Source organism: Centropristis striata, chromosome 20, assembly GCF_030273125.1.
Source record: "Centropristis striata isolate RG_2023a ecotype Rhode Island chromosome 20, C.striata_1.0, whole genome shotgun sequence".
NCBI classification, from domain to species: Eukaryota; Metazoa; Chordata; class Actinopteri; order Perciformes; family Serranidae; genus Centropristis; species Centropristis striata.
The window spans coordinates 8,828,690-8,849,396 of record NC_081536.1 but is presented as its reverse complement, the minus strand read 5'-3'; the positions used below and the strand labels follow the sequence as shown (position 1 = coordinate 8,849,396).

At 38.2% G+C, this 20,707-nt stretch overlaps 2 protein-coding genes across 4 annotated transcripts; one reads left to right on the top strand and one right to left on the bottom strand.

Moving 5' to 3' along the window:
- Positions 1–759: 759 nt before the first annotated feature.
- psap (prosaposin) lies at positions 760–11,473 on the top strand. Of its 2 annotated transcripts, XM_059359321.1 has the most exons (15): positions 760–904; positions 4,229–4,362; positions 4,540–4,614; positions 4,738–4,863; positions 6,152–6,367; positions 6,451–6,591; positions 6,868–6,924; positions 8,684–8,774; positions 8,811–8,905; positions 9,028–9,120; positions 9,259–9,442; positions 9,860–10,023; positions 10,118–10,198; positions 10,364–10,471; positions 10,677–11,473. In XM_059359321.1, exons 1-15 carry the CDS (start codon positions 871–873, stop codon positions 10,710–10,712), a joined length of 1,635 nt encoding a protein of 544 aa, XP_059215304.1. In that variant the 5' UTR covers positions 760–870; the 3' UTR covers positions 10,713–11,473. The 2 variants fall into 2 exon arrangements, with proteins under 2 accessions (XP_059215304.1, XP_059215303.1); XM_059359320.1 differs by having other exon boundaries at positions 8,684–8,905.
- Positions 11,474–12,224: 751 nt separating this feature from the next.
- Positions 12,225–20,060, bottom strand: slc29a3 (solute carrier family 29 member 3). 2 transcript variants are annotated; one of them, XM_059358756.1, is made up of 8 exons: positions 19,885–20,060; positions 19,508–19,677; positions 17,728–17,844; positions 17,210–17,639; positions 16,462–16,544; positions 15,915–16,141; positions 13,841–14,003; positions 12,225–12,935 (listed from the first exon to the last, which is right to left on the bottom strand). In XM_059358756.1, exons 4-8 carry the CDS (start codon positions 17,534–17,536, stop codon positions 12,320–12,322), a joined length of 1,416 nt encoding a protein of 471 aa, XP_059214739.1. In that variant the 5' UTR covers positions 17,537–17,639; positions 17,728–17,844; positions 19,508–19,677; positions 19,885–20,060; the 3' UTR covers positions 12,225–12,319. The 2 variants fall into 2 exon arrangements, with proteins under 2 accessions (XP_059214739.1, XP_059214738.1); XM_059358755.1 differs by lacking the exon at positions 19,885–20,060 and having other exon boundaries at positions 19,508–19,831.
- Positions 20,061–20,707: the final 647 nt, after the last annotated feature.

Genomic DNA, 20,707 nt, shown 5'->3' with positions numbered 1-20,707 from the left:
TCAGCAATTGACATTGAATTTTGTTGTCAATCACATGGCTTCCATTAAAATACTGGAAGTGATAAACTATAAAGCCCCCACTGAAAATGCTGCTGTGCATGGTAAAAACTCTAGCATTTAGTGAAGAAACATAAAGCTGTACAATAATGTGTTAAAGTTTTCTCTCAACATCACAAAGCACTGCACAACAATAAAAAAAAACAGCAAGTAATAAGATGATGTATATAGGAATAATGTATAACTATCATATTGTATATTGTATTCTATAAGCACATAGTATATTATGTAGAGATTGTATATTATATTATGTATGTGCATTGTATATAAGTATGATGAAAAATAGATCATTCATTTATACTTTTTTTGATAATGAACTTCTATATGTTTGGTAAGGATAGGTATATCAGTAACATAACTATTATATTTATACAAATTTAGGAAAAGTAATATCTTTCTAGGTGGTTGAAAAGCAATTAATAACTTATAAGGAATGGGTGAGAGCCAATGAGTTTGTATTTCTCTTTTTCGAACATGTGACCCAAGGATAACAATTTATTTTTGCTTCACTTGTTTGTGTGATCCTTTTTTCTTTTTTTTTATGTTTGAAGTAAATTCCCAAATTAAACATATTTCTTTTTAAAAATAAAATTTCCCTTCAAATAGGTTTGGATCTTTAAAAAAAAAAAGAAAAAAAAAAGGCATGAAACAATCACATTGGAGCGTCAGTCACATGTCTCGCTCACTAGTCAGCTGACGGTGAGATCATAAAGGCTTCAGCAGCTCCACCGCCTGCATTGCAGTGCTCATCAGACTCCAGTCAGCTCCAGCCGAGAGATAAACACACAGACGAGCCGGAAAAACAGCGCAGTCATGCTGCTCCTAACTCTACTTTTCGTTGGTGCAGGTAATATCAAAATGATAAAAGTTACTGGCGTTATGTACATAGTCGGTGATAAGACTCTGACAGCGTTTAATTCACAGTAAAGACGATCCGGTTGTGTAACTAGCAAAGTGCGTTTCGACATGAAACGCGGAAGCTTTCATGCAGCGTTCGCTTTGGTAAACAGGCACGAGTCTGTTAACACAGCAACAAAGGCAGGTTTACGCGATATGAATAAAAAATGTGTTTATCCTCGTTGAATACACCTGCTAAACCTGTAAGGAGATTATGTTTAATTAATTTTGACCGTTTGCCTTTGAGGTTTGGTTATTGTTGGCCCTGACGCCTTAACGTTAGTTATCAGCTGCTCGGCTAACATTAGCATCCGAGCTAACGGTAGCTAACGGTAGTTGTCTTAATAGTGACACAATGTCAACTGAAGTTTAATCTTGAATAGTCTTAAATTAGTATTTGTTGTTGTAAATTATGTGGAAACACCACAATGAAGCTAGCTAGCTCAGCAGCTAACGTTTGCTAACTGACATTAACACTTTTGAAATCATTTTCGTGGTGTTTATGTCGGTACTGGCTAATGTTTTTACATGAAAACATCTTTCATTCAGGGCTGACCCGCCCTGAGATGCCTGCTTTGAACAGATAATGTGATGTAAGCGCTACTTTGTTCTCCCTTGGTTGAGTTTACGAGGCCGTAAAGATATGATCCTCTAAACCAGCAACTTTCATTTCAACTTTTTTAGTAAAGGTCAGTGTCGCTTTGTAGTTGCGTTTTCGGGTTTTGTTCCTCACGGCTTTCTTTTCTGTAATTTAGTGATACCTGTATTTGTCTCCATGTGTACGTTTGCCACTTATAGCCAGTTAGCTTATCTTTATGTTCAGACAAGACTGGGTCTGTGAAATGAACAGTGATCTAAGTTATTGCTGCCACTAGGCCATGTATAACTAACAGACGACTGGGTTATTTATACAATTGCGTATTGTCCTTCATAGATCTAAAATAAATGGCCCGTTTCTTCTTATCAGCGCTCAAGCTGTGGTTTCCTGCAGTCTTTATTGATTTCTTGAAGTCATGGTATTTGTGCATTGTGTATTTAGTGCTTATCTTTAGTCTGACTTCTGGTTAAAAAATAATCTTTACTTTTCCACATTCTTGAACATGTATGGTATTAGCTTAAGGGTTCAATCATAATGCTCAACAAGTGTTATGTGTACTTTCTTAAACTGATTCATAGGTGGCTTGCTGGTGTTGTTGATCTGAATTCTATTTGAACTCATTTTTTTTGCTTCACTGTCATGTGATGTTGATACACTCACATTATGATGACTTGACTCTTTCAGAGTCACAGAAAGTGAGTCAAATAAAAGCATGCATATGTCATATTCCCTTTTTTGATTACTTCTTGTAAAACTTGTTTGTTTTTATTGTGGGGGATAATCTTAAACTAAAGGACATTTTTCCACTATGTATTGCCTTGTTAGCAGTTTACAGTTGTCTGCAGCAATGTCCTAGTTGGTACAGTATGTCTGCTTGAGAACAGCTTGTTATTTTGTCTGACTGCTCATGTGACTCAAGTGAAGGGTGGGAGGGCCTTGCCTGCACTGTAACTCTATTGGTAGGAATGATGAGCAGGAGGGCTCTAACAGTGGGTGATTTTGAAGGTTTGTCTGTGCAGCCTGTCTGACCTGACCTCCAATTCCAACTCTTGGTTGTTATTGTCAGGGAAATTATTTGGAAATATACCTAAAACATTATAACAGTTAATACATGATTTTCTAGCATAGAGCTCAGGAAATCACATATCGAAATTGGAACAAAACAGGAAATCGGAGGACATTAGTCAGAGTTGCACAGAAATTACCACGCAAGAACATGCAGGATCTCTTGAAAAATAAATCTTTTTAATCTCAATGAGGCTTTTACCTGGTTAAATAAAGGGTGTGTATATATATATATATATATATATATATATATATATATATATATATATATATATATATATATATATATATATATATAAATGATGCACCAAAGACTACTCCTTGGGCATGGACAACTCTTGCATACTTATCCATCTATATTCTGAGTAGTCTGCTTTGTTTAAGTTAGCTTTTATTTCTTACTAAAGACATGTTCATCTTTACAACATTTTAGACATCATTCTAAATGTAGGTTACTGACTGAGATGTGAAGATTATATGTATACCTTGCGCAGGGTTTAAGAGAGTGGTAGTGAAAATAGGAAACAGTGCTGGGAACTATTTGGGTGCTTTCACACATCACTTTTTTCCACTTCAGTGAATTGGAGAACTGAACATTGGTTTCTTTTTGCATCGACCGAAAAAGATAAGATTTCCATGATCTGCATGATCACTAAAACCCACTTCTGCAACTGTGACGCAAATGTAAATAATTAATTTCCCCATTAGTGTATTCTCTTGTCTGTTGCTTTTTTACTGTCTGGTTTTGCGTGGTTGGTAGACCATGCTGGTAGGTCAGATATAGGGCATATTCCAATACAATTTAGCAATTTGAGCTAATAGGATTAATTGTGTTTTTGTTTAAGGCAGTTTTAAATCTGTTAAGAGTATTTCCCCTCAGTACTCAGTGTTTGAAGTAGTTTGAGCTTAATGGAGCGAGTCCACTGATTTAAAAAAAAAAATAATAATAATAATAATAATAATAATAATTCAATTCTGGATTTAAAAAAAATCCTATTTGACACTATGCTGAGTCGAGTTTCAATGCATTTAAGATCTTCGGTGGCAAATTTAAGTTGTTCATGTTTATCAGACTTTGTAGCACTGAGTCTACTACTAGTTGATCTCTAAAGTATTCAAGTCTATTTTAAAAAAAAAGAAAAAGTTCACTCAAAGAAAAAAGAAGCTGCTTATCATCTGCAAAACGCATAACTCAGATGGCAAGGTTAAGGCTGACCTTTTCTTTTTTCCTTTCTACAGTGCACGTTTCTATAGTTAAACCTGCCAAGCAATATAGTTGAAAGTTAATTGCCAATAATTTCCCCTTTTTATTGTTTTGAGGAAGTATATCAGCCTGAAATTCCCCCATCTTATCATCACACGTTTCACCAGGAAGTTTCTTGAAGAAAGGTGTGGTAAACGATAGCGTCTACTCTTACTCGACTCACTGCATTTCATTCCGAGAAAATATTATTTGCCCTGTGCTACAGACCCTCTGCAATCTAAATAACTTTATAAAATGTACATTTTAGATGTACATAGGCACACTAAGAGAAGAAACTGGATATTTAATCAGGAAATTAAAAGACCATCTCTGCTTGTGCCTTATTTTCCTCTTTGTCTACATTGCAGCTGTTGCGACCCCTCTGCTGGGCACTGAGCAGTGTGCCCGTGGGCCCCCCTACTGGTGTCAGAATGTAAAGACGGCCTCTCAGTGTGGAGCTGTGACCCACTGCCAGCAGAACGTCTGGAACAAGCCCCAGATGGTAATTCATTTGCATTACAAGTGCCATTCATATTGTTTTGCCATTTCTAAAATGCTTATTTTAATGTATCACTAATGGAAGGCTCCTCTTTCTCAAACTTTTATTCATTTCTTATTGGTGTTCTATATATTGTGTACACTTGACATTTTACTTACACACCAAGTTGTCTCATTTCAGAAAACCGTGCCATGTGACCTGTGTAAAGAGGTGTTGATCGTGGTGGAGCAGTTTCTGAAGGACAATGCCACTGAGGTAAAATAAATAAATCACTGTCTTGAAAAACCCCTCTGAAAAGCAAATTAGTTGCCTACAAACAATATCAAGTCTTAAACACGGCTTTGGAAAACTGATGTCTGGGTTTTTCTATGATTCCAGTCTGAAGTTCTTGGGTACCTGGAGAAGGTCTGCCAGCTCATCCCTGAAAAACCTCTGAGCGACGAATGCAAGCAGATGGTGGACGAGTACTACCCGGTCCTCATGGCAATCATTAAGGGAGAACTGGTGAGTGGTGTCACCCCTTTTTGTCTTGGCATGTTTTCAGATTCATAAAAAATACCTGTGGTGGAAGGTAAAGCATTATAACAATTAACCATAAAACGTTTTGGCACACCACATGCATTCTAATGGTGCCATTATAAAGCTTCCATTTAGAACCACTTTGGATGCTTTAAAATAAAGCGTGGTTCACCAAAGATCTTCCTAAAGCTTTTTGGAGTTTGGTTCGATTTATAGTTCGGCTTCATCTAAGACTCTTCAGTAAATGGTCCATCTGCCTCTCTGTGTCAAACCGGAAAAAAGAGAAGTGGCTGAGAGCTATGGGCAGCGAGCTGAATAAGGGCTATTGATGGAGAAGTGAGTCAAAGTCTAAACGGGAACAGAGTAGTTGTTGTGTAATTCTAAACCTCATGACTGGGAGCGTTGGTGTCGTTTTCTTTGTTTAAACTCTCACCTGCTACAGCAACTTGGGGAATAAAAGAGGCAGTTCTTTAAGGAATATATAAAACAAAATGTGATCTTTTTAAAAAAAAAAAATTTTTAAACTTTGTTTATTTGTCTGTTAAAAATAAATATAAAATTTAATATACAGACAACTGGAGCCCTCCCATCCCTGCACTTACCCTACTAGACACCGTGTTAGAAGCAACACATAGATGAGTTAATAGATAAATAAAAAAATATAATAAATATAACAATGTTATCTTTAGATATATTCTATTTATTTTTAAACTCTTTTTACTGTATCATATAGATAGATTTAAAAGCTAAAGGTTGTTCAATTATTTTCTTCTCACAGCTAATCTGTATATAAAACTATTTCTCTGAACCCTAGAAACTACCGGCAGGTTTTTGAAAGCACGTTTTTTTTTTTTTTTTTAAATCGGCAAAATGACAGCATTTATCATAGACAGACAAATAGTCAGTCATAATGTGGCTGTTTACATATAGCAAAGAGAAGAGGACAATAGATCGACAAAAGTAGATCAGTATGCATAGCATGTGGACCCCCCCCCTTTTAATTTTTTTTTTTTGCTAACACTTGTGTTCACTTAGAAAAATGTTATGTGTGTATTGAGATTACATTTTTATTCTAATTTGCATTGTTTCCATAGAGGTGTAGGATTTGCTTATTGCAGTAGTAAACAAGGCCAGAGTGAGTAAAATGTGACGGGAACAAAAAAACAACAGAAAGTTCTTAGGGTTCTGAGTGTTAAAAGCAACACTTAACTATAGAGTGACCATATCAAACCTGAAAGTTATTGAAATAACTTTTAATTTCTGTGTTTTATAGGAGGATCCTTCTGTGGTTTGTGCAGCCATTGGGCTGTGTGAATCTCAGCAGGCAGCCCTGGCTAAGGTTCATGCGAAGGAGCAGCTCATATCCAACGAAATCCCCCAGGTGGACCTCAGCCAGAAAGTGTCCCCCTTCCTTCTCAATGTGCCCCAGCTCCTCTATCCTCAGGAGAGCCCCAAGCAGGAGGCCCCCAAACAAGAGACTCCAAAGCAGGTACACTGTTTAACTCCCCTCTATGTTCTCAACCTGCTGTTGACAAATGTTGTCTTAATTTCTCATTGTTGCCTTTCCTGTAGGATAATGATGTGTGCCAGGACTGCATCAAATTCGTGACTGACGCTCAAGCGGAGGCCAAGCAGAACTCCTCATATCTCGACTCTTTTATTCAAAATATTGAGAACCAGTGTGACCTGCTGGGACCAAGTTTGGCTGAAATGGTGAGATTTCCACATGAGTGGAGGAGGTTTGATCATAGATCTGCTTGATCATGGCAGAAATCATGATTATTTTTGTTATATTTTGTTATTATTTAACACTATTACCGTACTCATTTAACGTATATATTCTTATCTTGTTTTCATGATCGTTGTGAGCCAAAATAGTCATGAGGAGTAAACCTTTTTTAATTTTCCAGCCCTATTTGAAGATTTCAAATGAACAAAACAGCAACCCAGAATATGTTTTATGCTAACAGTTTTTTGTCCTCATTGCAGTGCAAGCAGTATGTCAGCCAGTATGGTGGTGTTGTTGTTCAGATGATCATGTCCATGGTGAGTGTTGTAACCCTCCCTCTTCATGTGCCTCACTGGCTTAAACATGCAAACAAAATGTTTCCTGAATTTCTTTTAAAATCACATAAAACATAAATGGTGATTATATTCTGATATTAAGTGACGCGCTTACTCATCAAAACTAATGGGTCTGTCATAATTTGTACATTTTGGTACTGCTAAGCCCATTTTCAGTCTTGCAGCACCATCTGGCCTGCTGACTTCAATTTATTCACATCTTTGAATCGCTTTCTGTCTTATTTTATTTTTCTTTTAACTTTCTGTTGTCTTCTTTTTTTTTTTTTTTTTTTTTTTGCCCCATTTTCCTTCTTTACCTTTCTCCCCTCCATTCATGTTGTCCGGCTCTTTTTTTTTCTCCTGCGCTGGGTTTTGTATGCTGCTCCTCAGGAACAGGTAGGTCTCTCTGTGTTCAGCTTGTAGCCTCTTAACCCTTAGCTGCTGCTTCTTGTGCTGTTCCCTCCTAGCGCTACTCACCTGTCACTGCAGAGATGCATGTAAATGGTCATCTAATTATATGTGAGGCTACTTTACTTAACCTGAACACTTGCTTTTGGTGGATAATGACATGACACTTTAATGCCTGTTGGAACACTACAGTGAAGGGTCACGTTAACGGTCTCCTGTTTCTTTACATCAAATGAGCGTACAGTGCAGTTTTATGTAATAAATGCTTGGATGTTATGACTTAGTATGCAAAAGCAGACGCACTGGTCTTTACTAACAATAATAAGCTATTTCCATAAGAAAACACCACCTATATTGTGCTGTATATGGCAGATCAACACTGGCTGATTTTGTTGGATGCCTGCAGAAGTAAACCCTTTATGTGTTGCTGTGTGTTTGGTACGTTTTTTTGTTTTCTTTTGTGACATGGAAAGTTCGGCATATTGCATGGGTGATTATGTGGAATGGTACGCAGTTTACAGACACACAGTTTATGCTAACAGCATGCAATATGGCAAGTTTTGTAGACTATTGGCTGTATGGTTTTATGTTTGTTCCCAATAACCTACTGTTGTGTTTGTCAACAACTTTTTGTCCTGTGATTAAGACAAGATGATGACAAGATGGCACAGACTCCATTAAACACCAACTGTGACTATATGAACATGCGATATTGTTGAAATGAAAATCAGAAGCTAAAATGTAGGCTTAAAAAAACACAAAGATCTTTTATTGTTATTGACAAAAAGAGAAGTAATATTATAGACTGTTTAGAACTTGTAGAACTGTTCTGTGCAGTGGGCGCCAGTATTTGTGCCCTATCAGGACTACACAGGCAGAACACAGTGAGCACAGTCAGGAGAACTCTGTCGAGTTGTACAGTCGCATTGGTCCAAAAATAAATCTGCAAATCACAACAGGTCCCATGTCTGGATGTTTCCCTTTAATTGATCCCATTAGATCAAACACTTTCTGCAGAGCTTTTTAATCATTAGTTTTTCAGCAGATGACAAACTTATGGATTGACTGACATTTAAATAAAATCTGACTATCAAAAGCCAGAAATGGCAACATTCATTCATTCATTGTCTAAAACTATACTAAAATGGTAATATGCTAAAACATTTTTTCTTTATATAAGATTAAAATGACCAGACTTTTAATCAACAAATAGTAGGCTAAATATAATAACACCGAGGACATTTGACCCAAGACTGACCAAAAAAAAAAAAAGCTGGCAAAATTGTTTCTAATCCTAAAGTAAATGTAAAGTAAAGTCTATTTATTTCCTCAGGATCCCAAGGATCTGTGTGTCCATGCTGGTTTCTGTACTGCTATGAAGAAGTCCTTTCCCATGCTGAAGCTGCAGGCTGCCAAGACTCTACCTGCTGCCAAGACCCTACCTGCTGCCAAGACCCTACCTGCTGCCAAGACTCTACCTGCTGCCAAGACTCTACCTGCTCTGAAGCTTTTCCCTGCCACCAAGGTCGAGGCTGCCACTGACAAGTCTGCTAAGGTAATTCATGATGGGAGCCCTACTGCTGACTGACTTGAATACCTAATTTTGACACAAGATAAAAACAAATGTTTTTAGCACAGTATTGTAAATTTACATGAGACATTGCCTCTGTGTTTCAGCCCATGGTGCGTGTCCGTGAATCCCCACAGTGCGCCATTTGTGAGTTTGTGATGAAGCAGTTGGAGACTATGCTGGAGGATCAGAAAACCGAGGTGGGATGTGTGCTACTAGATTTATCCAATATGACCATAATAATAAACTCTACAAAAATGCTGCCAAAGTACTGTTGGTGCAGTAGGTTGTGTGTGTGCTGTGATGTCAAGCTGATCGTTGCTGTCTGTCTGTCTCAGGAGGAGGTGATTCAAGCTGTGGAGAAGGTGTGCACATATCTGCCGTCTTCTCTGACCGCCCAGTGTAAGGACCTGGTTGAAACCTACGGCCAGGCCATCATTGAGCTGCTGGTGCAGCAGGCCGACCCCAAGACCGTCTGCGCAGTGCTGGCACTCTGCAATGATGCCAGCCGTGCATTTGTCCGTAAGTTCACACTTTTCAAAGCGTACTGAATGCAAATAATGGTATCAAATAACATACGTTATCAGCAAAACTAACACAGAAGGTACAACTGCAAGGTTTCAAGGAAATATTTGCAGAAAATTTTTTTTAGATGTGGAGTTGTTTGGTTGAAACTGCAGGAAGCTCACGATCTTTGATGATTTTCTTTTCTCATAAAACATATGAAATGTGGACCAATTAGATTTTTTTCTTTATTATGGGTTGACCTGTAAGTTGTCCTCATAAAGCTGTTAATTTCATGTACATGTAATTTCCAAAATCAAACTTTTGCTCAATAGGTTGTGATGTACAATCTTTTTTCTTTTTTTGCCTCAGAGAGGCCAAATGTATATTCCAAATGTGGGTATTTACAGTTATTTCTGCTCTAATACTTTCCAGCTGCTCTTGACCAGACTCGCTTCAAGGCTGGGGGCTACTGCAAGGTTTGCAAGATGGCCGTCGGTTACATTGATCAACTTCTGGAGCAGAACGCAACAGAGGCACAGATCGAGGAGGCTGTGAGGAAAGTGTGCAGCTTTCTGCCCGACTCTTTCCAGACCGAAGTGAGTGGCTGCATCACCTTATGACATCATCTTGTGCAACTTTACCTGCTCTCATGTGACAGCCTTGTATTAACCCTTGTGTGTCTGTAAACAGTGCGACCAGATGATTGAACAGTATGAACCAATGCTGATCCAGCTGCTTCTCCAGATGCTCGACCCAGACTTTGTGTGCATGGTAAAGAGTTAGCTATAATATTAATTCATAATTAAACTATGACAATGTGAGCACTTAAGTTTCTTGGTTGTGTCAGGAAACATCAGTACTCTTATTTCTGTCATAAATTGTTGATGCAGCCCAGTCTAGTATCTAATGTGTTTTTGTTCCGTTTGTGTGTAACAGAAAGTGGGAGCCTGTCCTGAAACTCTGCGCAGGCTGCTGGGAATGGAGCAGTGCAGCTGGGGACCTGCATTCTGGTGCAAGAACATGGAGACAGCAACTCGGTGCAATGTGAGTAGTTAAGCCATATTTTCACACTAAAACATGTTTCCCCAGAGAGGATATGAACAACATTTTATGACTCCATTGACTTCATGATTTTCAATAGTTAATAGCAATACCTTTTTAACTGCCTTCTGCTTTGGATTATTGAACTAGCTATGCAAACGAACAGGTTTTGACCGACTTGTCTAACCACCTGTTTCTCTCTTTTTAGGCTGTGGCTCACTGCAAACGTCACGTGTGGGTATAGAGGAAGAGGAAGCACAAACTGACCTTTAGGGAATTAAAAAGAAAAAAAAATACTGTAGTGCTGCTTCCCACTTTTAATTTCTGTCCTATTTTCTTTTTAAATGGACTTAAATGACTGCAGTTTATGTGTAAATTAACTTTGATGTCATGGTGGAAAGGGACTGGACTTTTTTTTTCTGGGTGGGGGGTGGGGTAGGGGAGGAGTGACGTGTATCGCGGTCTGCAGCTCAGCCTTTTACTGCTTCACTGAGCAGAAGTCAAACTTCACGGTTGAGCTGTGTGCAGATTTGCATAATTTGGGTTGTACCTACCTATGTCGCTTGCTGGGTTTGGTGTATGTAACCACAAATTCAAGTTTTCATATGTTGTATAATGTTGACAGCTTCAGATGGCTGTTCTAATCAGACCCCTCCCACACGCCAAATGTATTTTGAGTCCTCCCCGCAGGAACTGATTGCAAATGAGAGAACGCTTCGTGTGCTAAGAATGACTGCCTTTACTTTTAGCAGAATGTCTGATTCTTTAAACAAGTTGATATTTTGTAGTGAGAAAATGTGTGTTCTTGTTTTAAGGAGCTGATATGGAGGTAATTTGTCTTGAGAGTGTACCTCCCACTCACCTCCCATTGTTTGCACTCTTCCTACTGTTTGTAAGTCACTGTTTCTAACTTCCAGAGATCACCTCTTATTTGATTGTCTGCCTCAAACCCCAAGCCAACTGTCTGTTCTGTAAATTTTTAACAAATAAAGTGACTCCAATCCACTCTTTCATTTTTTTCCCTCCACTGTAAACTAAATTTAGCTCAGTTTTCTGATGAAACTTGTCATAAAAACCACTGGCTCCTTGTTTTCTGCAGACAAGGAAACTACAATTTGTGCAACCTCAGCAATGATATGCAACACTTAAATGACTTTGACTTTGACCGTATCAAAAATTTGAAGAGGGTTACGGTGGTGGCTACTTTTAAAAGTCTATCACTTTCAAAAGACAGATCAAGTGCACATTTAAAAATGAAACCAAATCAAACTTGTTACTGGAAATGTTCAGTTTATAAAGATAAAGTTCAAGATTTACAGAGAGCTGACCCAAATCACCCACATGTAAAACAATCAGCCATGGTTTTCCAGCAATATCCCTAACAAAGATGTTGTGCTTCAAGTACAGTTGAACTAAAACAACATTTTACACCTGTATAAATCATGTACCGTAAGTGCTCTCGCCTTAAACCAAATACATTTGCACGTCTGTTTTGCAATACGAAAAAACGTTCATGAGGTGTCCATTAAGGACTGCTCTGATTGCTAACGAGCCACTTTATCTGAGGTGTGGCAACCAAATCCTGGCATATGCATATCCTAACATATATATAGGCTTACATCTATTGCCACATTGGTGTGAACATGCCACCTATTAATGTGAGGTACTTAGTAGTAAAGGCTTTTTGGTCAACTTTAAATGAGAAGCTTATCAGCACTTTTCCCTCATGGAAGACAACTGGTACACTGAGCGTCACAGCACTGTAAAGTTCTGGTATTCATCAGACCCTTCTGTAACTGTAGCTCTGTTATACCTCTGTAAAAATAACTAGGTTATTGCTTAACAATCTGGTCAGATGCAGTGCACAATAAGTACGGAGAAGGCAGATCCCACAGCCAGTCCGAGAGTGAGGAAGAAGGACATTACCACTCCTGTGGCCTCTGCCAGCTCTCGAGGTACCACCTTGGGGCCGTAGATCATCGGGAGAGTGCCTAGGTAGCCATTAGTGAGGCCGAGCAAGCAGTTAAAGACCACAGGGTACACGTCCTGGCCAAAAAGCACAGTGTGGAGGTGGTCCCTCGGCTGGTAGTTACAGAACATGATAAGTGGCACCATGACGGAGCGACACAGCACCAGTACAGGCAGGACTCGGCTGGTGGGGCCGGGGACCTGCAGCCAGGCTGTGGTCTGCCTGCCGCAGAAGTCTGCTACATTGTACAGGAGGAAACTGGTGAGGGGCACAAAGTAAGTGGTTGTCCAGGGGCTGCCACTATCTTTGTCCACAGACTGGATTCCTGAGGATACTGCAGGGAACACCATGATAGAGACACAGAAGACATAGAAAACGCTCAGGCCAAGCACCCACGTCTTCCTGAGGATAGGCTGCAGAGGAGGGACGGAGACTCTGCTCCCTCCTCCTTCGCTCATCACTCCTGAACTGGTGCATGTTGCTGCCAGCATGTAGTGTCTAGAGAGCAGATAAGCAGAGTGAAGCATGGAATTAGTACATCTTAAATCTTTGACAGGATAGTTTGAGTCTGTCCCCTAAAATGTGTATCATAATGTTGTCTTCAAGGCCAGGTTAACCTTAAAAATTACTTTTTAATGCCACTAGTCTAACTCTTTACTGTTAGGAAATGCCAATTAAGTCATTATTGAATAAAATACATTAATGACTGTCTATGAAATCAATAAATATGCCCTATTGAAATAAATGAAATATATACACAATAAAATAATACATTACATACAATATTTTTTTATTTAAATAACACTAACCCTTAAAGGACTACTTCATAATTCCACATGAATGCTTTTCAGGGGGGTTTCCTAATGCCAATTTATTGCACTTGTTTTATTTAAAACAAAATGTGGATTGAAATAATTAAGTGTATTTAATGTTTTCATTTTTTGTATCAATTTATATTTTTATATCATTGATTTCAGGATTCATTCATAGCTATATTTCTTAATTTCATAGGCAGATTTTTTTATTTTTGATATTGAATTAATTTTCATTAAGTGCTGCATTCAACAAAGACAAAAAAAGATGGTTTGTTAGGTGCACTGCTCGTGAACTAGTGAGTCACACAGTAGCTGCAAAAATAAAATGCACAACCAAATAACTACAATGGTTAAGAATATTCATAAAATTCTTATTAACACCATTATGTTAAGAATTTGAACAGTTGAACATTTCTGACTCTGGCGCCATCTAGTGGTGGTACTGAGTATGACACTTGCAGGTGAAAGTATATTTTTAGGATTTTTATAGGGAGATGTAGTAATCAAACATTTGTACATTAAAATAAGGACTTGATAGTTAGTGTATGTGTCTGTATGGTAACTTAAATATCTTTGGCTGTTGCTGACCTTGAATACGCCAGTTTGGGCAGCAGCAGATATGTGATGATGCAGAGTAGAATGAAGACATCGGCTGTCAAGAAATAGGCCAGTGCGCTGTCCGTCACATCCTTCGCCACTGCCAGGTCCAGTATTGATGCTATTGCACTCAGCGTGCCTCCCATAGCCTGACCTGAGACAAAACAACCTTATGTATTGTACAGACCAATTTGGAGTCAAACTCTAGCACAGACTGGTGAAAAAAAAACTTGAGGAAAACAGTTGCAAAAAATTAGGAAAAAGGAACACAGACGAGTTTCAGGGCTAACGGTGTCTGGCTGTGCCATTGTTTGTCAAAACAGAAAAAGTAAAAAATAACTGTCCTTCATTCTTATTGATTACGATCACCACATTATGGGATGTCGAAAAATTACCCTCTCAAAAAAAAAGTCATAGTATGTCGATTTTTGTCAAAAATTGTCAAATTTTAAAATGCTTAGTATGCTTCAAATGGGTCAATTATAGTCTGTTGATGCATATTATGGCCAGAAAATTTCAGGAAAAAAACATATTATGGGATGTCCCAAAAATGAAAATAAGTCATACTATAGCATGTCATTTTTTGTCAAAAATGGTCAAATTTTAAAATGCCTAAAAATTGCTTCAAATAGGTCAATTAAAGTCTGTTGATGCATATTAGAGCATAATATGGCCAGAAATGACAAAAAACACCATATTATGGGATGTCCAAAATGACCCCCTCAAAAAAAATCATACTATAATATGTAAAAAAAGTGTTGTCAAAAAGTGTCAAATTTCTAAATGCCTAAAAATGTTTCAAATGGGTCAATTATAGTCTGTTGATGCTAGAACTTGCCCAATTATACTCCGTTGATACATGTGGTAGTATAGTTTGTCCAAAAATAGCAGGAAAAACACACCATATTATGGGATGTCCAAAAATGACCCCCTAAAAAAAGTCAAGCCATTAAACAAACAGACTGGACTGCTGAAATCATCTGAATGGCTGGGCCAATGGCTTGCAACCATAAATGACTCTGTCTAGCTTCAAAGGGAGTTTTTGACTAAGTAATCGATAAGAATGAAGGACAGTTTTTTTTACTATTCCTGTTCTGACATCCAATGGCACAGCCAGACATTGTTACCCCTGAAACTCTTCTGTTTCCCTCTATTTGCTCATTGTTTTCATAGATTGGTCGTTTGGTCGTTTCTGCTGACTTAAAGTAACATTTAGATACATAGTAGCAGTAAATCTTTATGTTCAACCACTCAAACTTTGGCCATTTAATGCTATTTTGGGTCCTTTACCATCCTGACACTGAATACAGGTCAGGAAATCTCCCAGCCTTGTTAAGGGTCATTTGATAATAAACCATGAAAATAATCAGGAAAAAAATCTGGATGATTCATATTTTTTAACAACTGTACCGCTCCTACTGCTGGGACAAGCAGCTAACTGTCACTTTCTGCCACCAGTTAGGCTCTGCCCACAAAATATGTCATCATTGTTGGTAAAGTAAACAGTAAATTGGTCTACAGTGTAATACCCTTTTCTTTGGTCTAATTTTAACCCTTCCCCTACCCCTGAACCTACCAGGGCAGGTGGGTTTTAAGAGGTTAATGTTCAAACTGAAAACTTTTGTTTGTAAATACACTCTCTTTTCATATGAATTATTTCCTGTTAATTCCTATGGTAAGTTTCCACCTTGAATATTCCTAGAATTTTGCATTAAAGAAGTAATTAAAAAATATATATACAATATTTTATGCTCCAATGCAATATGCTCCAAAAAAGGAACAACAATGGGACCATCTGTTCTATAGGGGAACCTGTTATATAAATTTGTATACTGTATTTCTATCTTGTGTGAGTCTTGAGTGTTCCCACACACAGACAGACAGATGCCATTATAATGTCTCACACACCATGTATGGTGGTGGCAAGACATAAGTTATGTTATTTCATCGGTCAACTCCTCAAGCTCCTAAATAGTGCATACTTTATAGTTTCAAGACAGCAGAAACAAAGTACTTGTTTGATGGTTCTGTGTGAATGCTACATGTACCTGAATTAGGACTGTACCTGATATAAGAGCCTGAGAAATCCTCATGGGGAAATGCCCACTGATCCCAAACACGCTGCCACAGAAGAGGTTGGAGGCTCCGCTGACGACTGCCACGCTGACCAGCGTACCAATAAAAAACTCTGTCCTGCAGTCTGACACGTCAACCTTCACCAGCACCGTGGTCACCACAAACACCAACAGGATCACGACAAGAGAAGACAGGATCCGCACATTTGAAGACAACCTATCAACACACACACAGATGGACAGGATTAGACAGGAGTTTATCAACCATCAGTCGATCAATAGAAAGACAAAAAGAAGCAGATGCTTGGTGCTGTGCTGTTTGACAAATGTGAGACAGTAAGCTATTAATTATCCACACAATTAATAAATATGAAATGTTTTCCACTGCAGAGAAGCTGTTCAAAATGACAATTCATAAGGCCCTACATAGAAATGTGTGACACTGTTAATATCCAAACAGCCATAAACAAAGAAAACCATTTGAGAGGAATATGCAGTTTGTGTGTGTGTGTGTGTGTGTGTGTGTGCGTCATTTACCTGTTAACTAGGAGATAGTTGAGTATCAGACACAGCACAGAGGGCACCGTGGAGGCAATGGCCAGATAGCTTTCAAAGTAGTCCTGTAGATAATTATGGAAAAGACATAACATTTCAGTTCTCTTGAACATAAGAACACACACTCACATAGTTTCTCACACAAGAGGAAGTGAAAGCAGAGGAGGAAAACATAAAAAAAAATCAAAAACACTCCTTCCTTCATTATCTTGGCAACGGTTTCTAAGTTAAATCAAATAACTTGCTTAAGACAAAATAGGGAGTGCTGCAGAGTCAAAACATGTTGGTGAAAAGGTCAAAAATGAATAAAAAAGCAACAACTTGATGTTGTTAACTGGCAGTCTAAATATATTCTAAAGTACTTATGCTTAAACATACTTTATTAAATGGTGATGGTCATCCATAAAAGTGTGATGGACAGTCAGTGCTTCTTTCTTCATTATTAATCTCAGAATAGCATAAAAAAGAATTTAAAAAAGAAATAAACTGGAAGCAGAACTACCTGACCACCCTGACTCGACCCGTTGCTGCATTTATCTTAGTTGCCCTCAGGAAGCCTTTGGGCATTTATAATTGTGTTGCAATTTGCAATGGATTTCTGTCAGATGTGAGCGTACACTCAGTCCTCACATCTGTCACAGGACCATGACGGTTCTATTTAAAGCATGCAGAAATCCACAAATGTGCATCTTCCTGTGAGCACACATGCACAATTGTATTCAATACTCACACTGAGGTCTGACCGTTCCTCCTCGCCGCTGCCGCTGCTATGAGAGTTGTTACTCAGTTTGTAGAGCCAGTAGTGTTTGGCTGTTATGAAGAAGTTCCAGGGCAGTAGGGAGCCAATGCCCATCAGAAAGAAGATGATGTAAACAAAACAGTAAGAGTCTTCTGGACTGTAGCGCACAGCCAGAGGCACTGAGGAATGTTTTGGCAGGAGCGATGTAGTGGGACCCTGATCCTCGCTCTCCTCATCCTCAGATGTGAGCTGGTTGCTCAGAGCAGTGGGAACATAGGAAGAGTTGAGACTGGGCTGCACAGGCTCTGTAGCGTCCATTTTCACAGGTAGAATACAGGATAGTCACAAAGCAAAGACGAGAGAGAAAAGGGAAGGTTGTGACAGTAAAAGAACACTAAGAAAGGAAGTGTTAAACAGAGAGCTGCAAAGGAGAAGAAAAAAAATTGTTTAAAGAATATCTGAGAAATAATAATGTTATAGCATCGAATGGAGGTTTTGATGATGCTTACGTTTACTTGTGCTTGTCCAAAAAGGAAAAGACAAGCCGTTTGTTGTGAAGCCATAGTCTGGAGAGATCTCTGTGCTGTAGTGGTAGAGATCAGTCCGACTGTCCAGATCCTGTTATGCTGCAATGCAAGAAATCACATTAAATCCTCAAGATTTCATTCAATTTTGGACTGCTTTTTTCCCCAAGACCCAAATAGCGAAGCTGTTCATTTTCATTTTAAAACACTGAACATGACTAACTGCTACCTTAATGGAGACAGAAAGGTATGCAATTTAAAAATGACTCATCATCATGAGTCAGATGATGTGGAATGTGACATGAGCACACTATTCTCCCTGTGCCACCACTGCACCAACAACAAGGGTGTTGGAATCATTGCTATTTGACAGCAGTGTGTCAGCAGGAATCAGTCTTTGACTTAATAAAACTGGAGTCAGGGGTGGGCATTTCCCTCACACAAACACAAGTTCACATCAACAGTTACCAAAGCTATTTTCACAAGGCATGTGATTGTTTGATACATATCGTCACACTGTTAAAATAATCGCCTAAGTCATTTTTTGTCAAAATTGGGTTCTTTTTGCCTAAATCATCTCCTCATGATGCCGGACACCTATGGTAAAATCACCTACATCCTCAGTTGATCAGATCATGTGATTTTACCCCTTTAAGATAATGGCCTATGTCAAGTGTGTAACTTAAGCAGATTTATTATGCCTAAGTCAAAATAAAATGTGACTTTTTTAAATGTGAATTTTTTAAACATGACTTTGTGACTTAAGCAAAATATGGCAACACTTTATTTTGAAGGTGTCTACATAAGAGTGACATGAGCGTGTCATAAACATGACATGGGATGTGTCATGAACATTAATGACACTTTGAAGTAACATTAATGCTCATGATACTTATGTCATGTTTCTGACAGGCTTGTGTCACTCTTATGTAGACACCTTCAAAATAAAGTGTTACCATATCTTGCTTAAGTCACAAAGGCATGTTCAAAAAATTGCTTAAGTCATTTATTTCTCTTAAGTTACATCATTTACACACAGTGTTATTATTATGCTAATAGCCATCCTTTGTCGCATCCTTTTTGAGTGAAATGATCAATAAATGTCATATGTTACACTTTTGGTGAAGTTTTTTGTGTTTCCTGCAAAACTTGAACAAATGAGTTAGGCGATTATTTTAACAGGGTGATGATATATAGGCTACCAACTTTCAAAACTAAGTAGGGAATGATGCATGAAGTGATGAGGTAGAACCAGAGAGCTATGTCTATTTCTGCCACTGACACAAATAGAAGACCAGGCTTTCCCCAGCACCACTTGTTTGCACAATATGAGCTTATTACTCTAACTATTTAAGGAGGTTAAAGGAAGTCTGACAGAACAAAGCTGACCTTGCATCCTAAAGCATCATGTGTGCTACTAATGGGGAACCAGTATTCACATGATGCTTGTCCGAGAAAAGGAATTACACGGAGTGTCCATTCTGAGCTGTTTAATTTAACCTATGGTCACTGTGGACAGCTGGTGTCACCAAGGTTTCTTCACTGTTCATTGCCAAATGATTAACCATTCTGCCGGGCTTTCGTTGTTATCGTCTTCAGGTGAAGTCGTATTTGTTTAGTGTGGACACGGTTGTAAACAGACTAATATTAGAGGTTAGCTAAGTGTGTAACTCAGCCTTCTACATATCACGCAAAGACATAGCAGTTGGCTAACCAACTAGATCCGTACGTAATGTTGGGCTTACTAAATAAAATATAAACATACCTTACTGCTGGAGACTCTCTGGCAGTTGCTTCTGTCTTTCCTACAAGTGTTTCACTGACACAAAAATCCATTTCACAGCAAAATACATTTCTGGTCAGCTGACAAACAAGTCTTTGCAGTTTCTGATGAATTTACCAGCAGCAACAACGAGAAGACTTCCGGCACAAGTCCTTCATAATAAAAGCATTGTATATACAAACATAAACCGACTGACTCAAGTAACGTATGCTGCGTTTTGCTCAATAACAACGGAAATTGCATTTATGTAATAATAATTATATGACAAGTCCGAAATTTGTTTCAAATGTACTTTGAATTTAATGTAAACATTTAAAAGAAAAAAATATTACATGCTAAAAGTAAAAAAACTATTTTACTTTTAAGGGGAAAAACATCACCGGAAGTTTTGTTGTATTTCACGACGATACCTTACTTCTTTCCAGTTCTAAAATAAGAGCATGTATTTACAAATTTTAAACATTTGATTAATGAAAAATATATAATCAGAAATAGTTGTATACAGCAAATACATCGTTTGTAAGAGATGGTACTAACAAGGTTTTTGATGGAAAAATCAAACAAACATATATAGCAGTAGGTCACCAGGAAGCAGCAGAGACCAATAAGAGGAGACAGGAGCGGTATGTCAAGGATCCTTCCTTGGTGAGCTGGAGAAGATGCTGATTAACAGCAGGTGTGACTATCAGTCACTTTCTGGAAATCTTTTGTTTGCACACATGGCTGTGACTGGTGACTCTCTGTTCTGTGGTAAGGGGGACTTTTGGGATTTTTAGCATTGTTTTAGAATCAGGATAGCATTTTAATTGTTAGGGTAATGTAGGGGTGCATGCACCCTGAGGTATTTGTATTTTAATGATTGTAATTGTGGGTCTGTCATTTGTTTGTAGGACTGAAACACTGACTGTCTTAAAGAACAGAGGTATGCAAAATATCAGAATTTAAACCTCGTACTATATGTCCTACAAACAGTGCTTTGTTTGTTTTTTAGGCATAGCACTGACTGCCGTTTATTTTGGTTCAGAGTACCATAAATAAGTAAGAAAGTGAAAAAAAATAATAGATAAACTCAACAGCAATGTTTATCAAAATAATGACCTGTTTAGTCCAAATAATCCACAGACGTGAGCAGTTTCGTATAGGTACTAGGAAGAAGGGCCGGGCGATATGGACCAAAAGTCA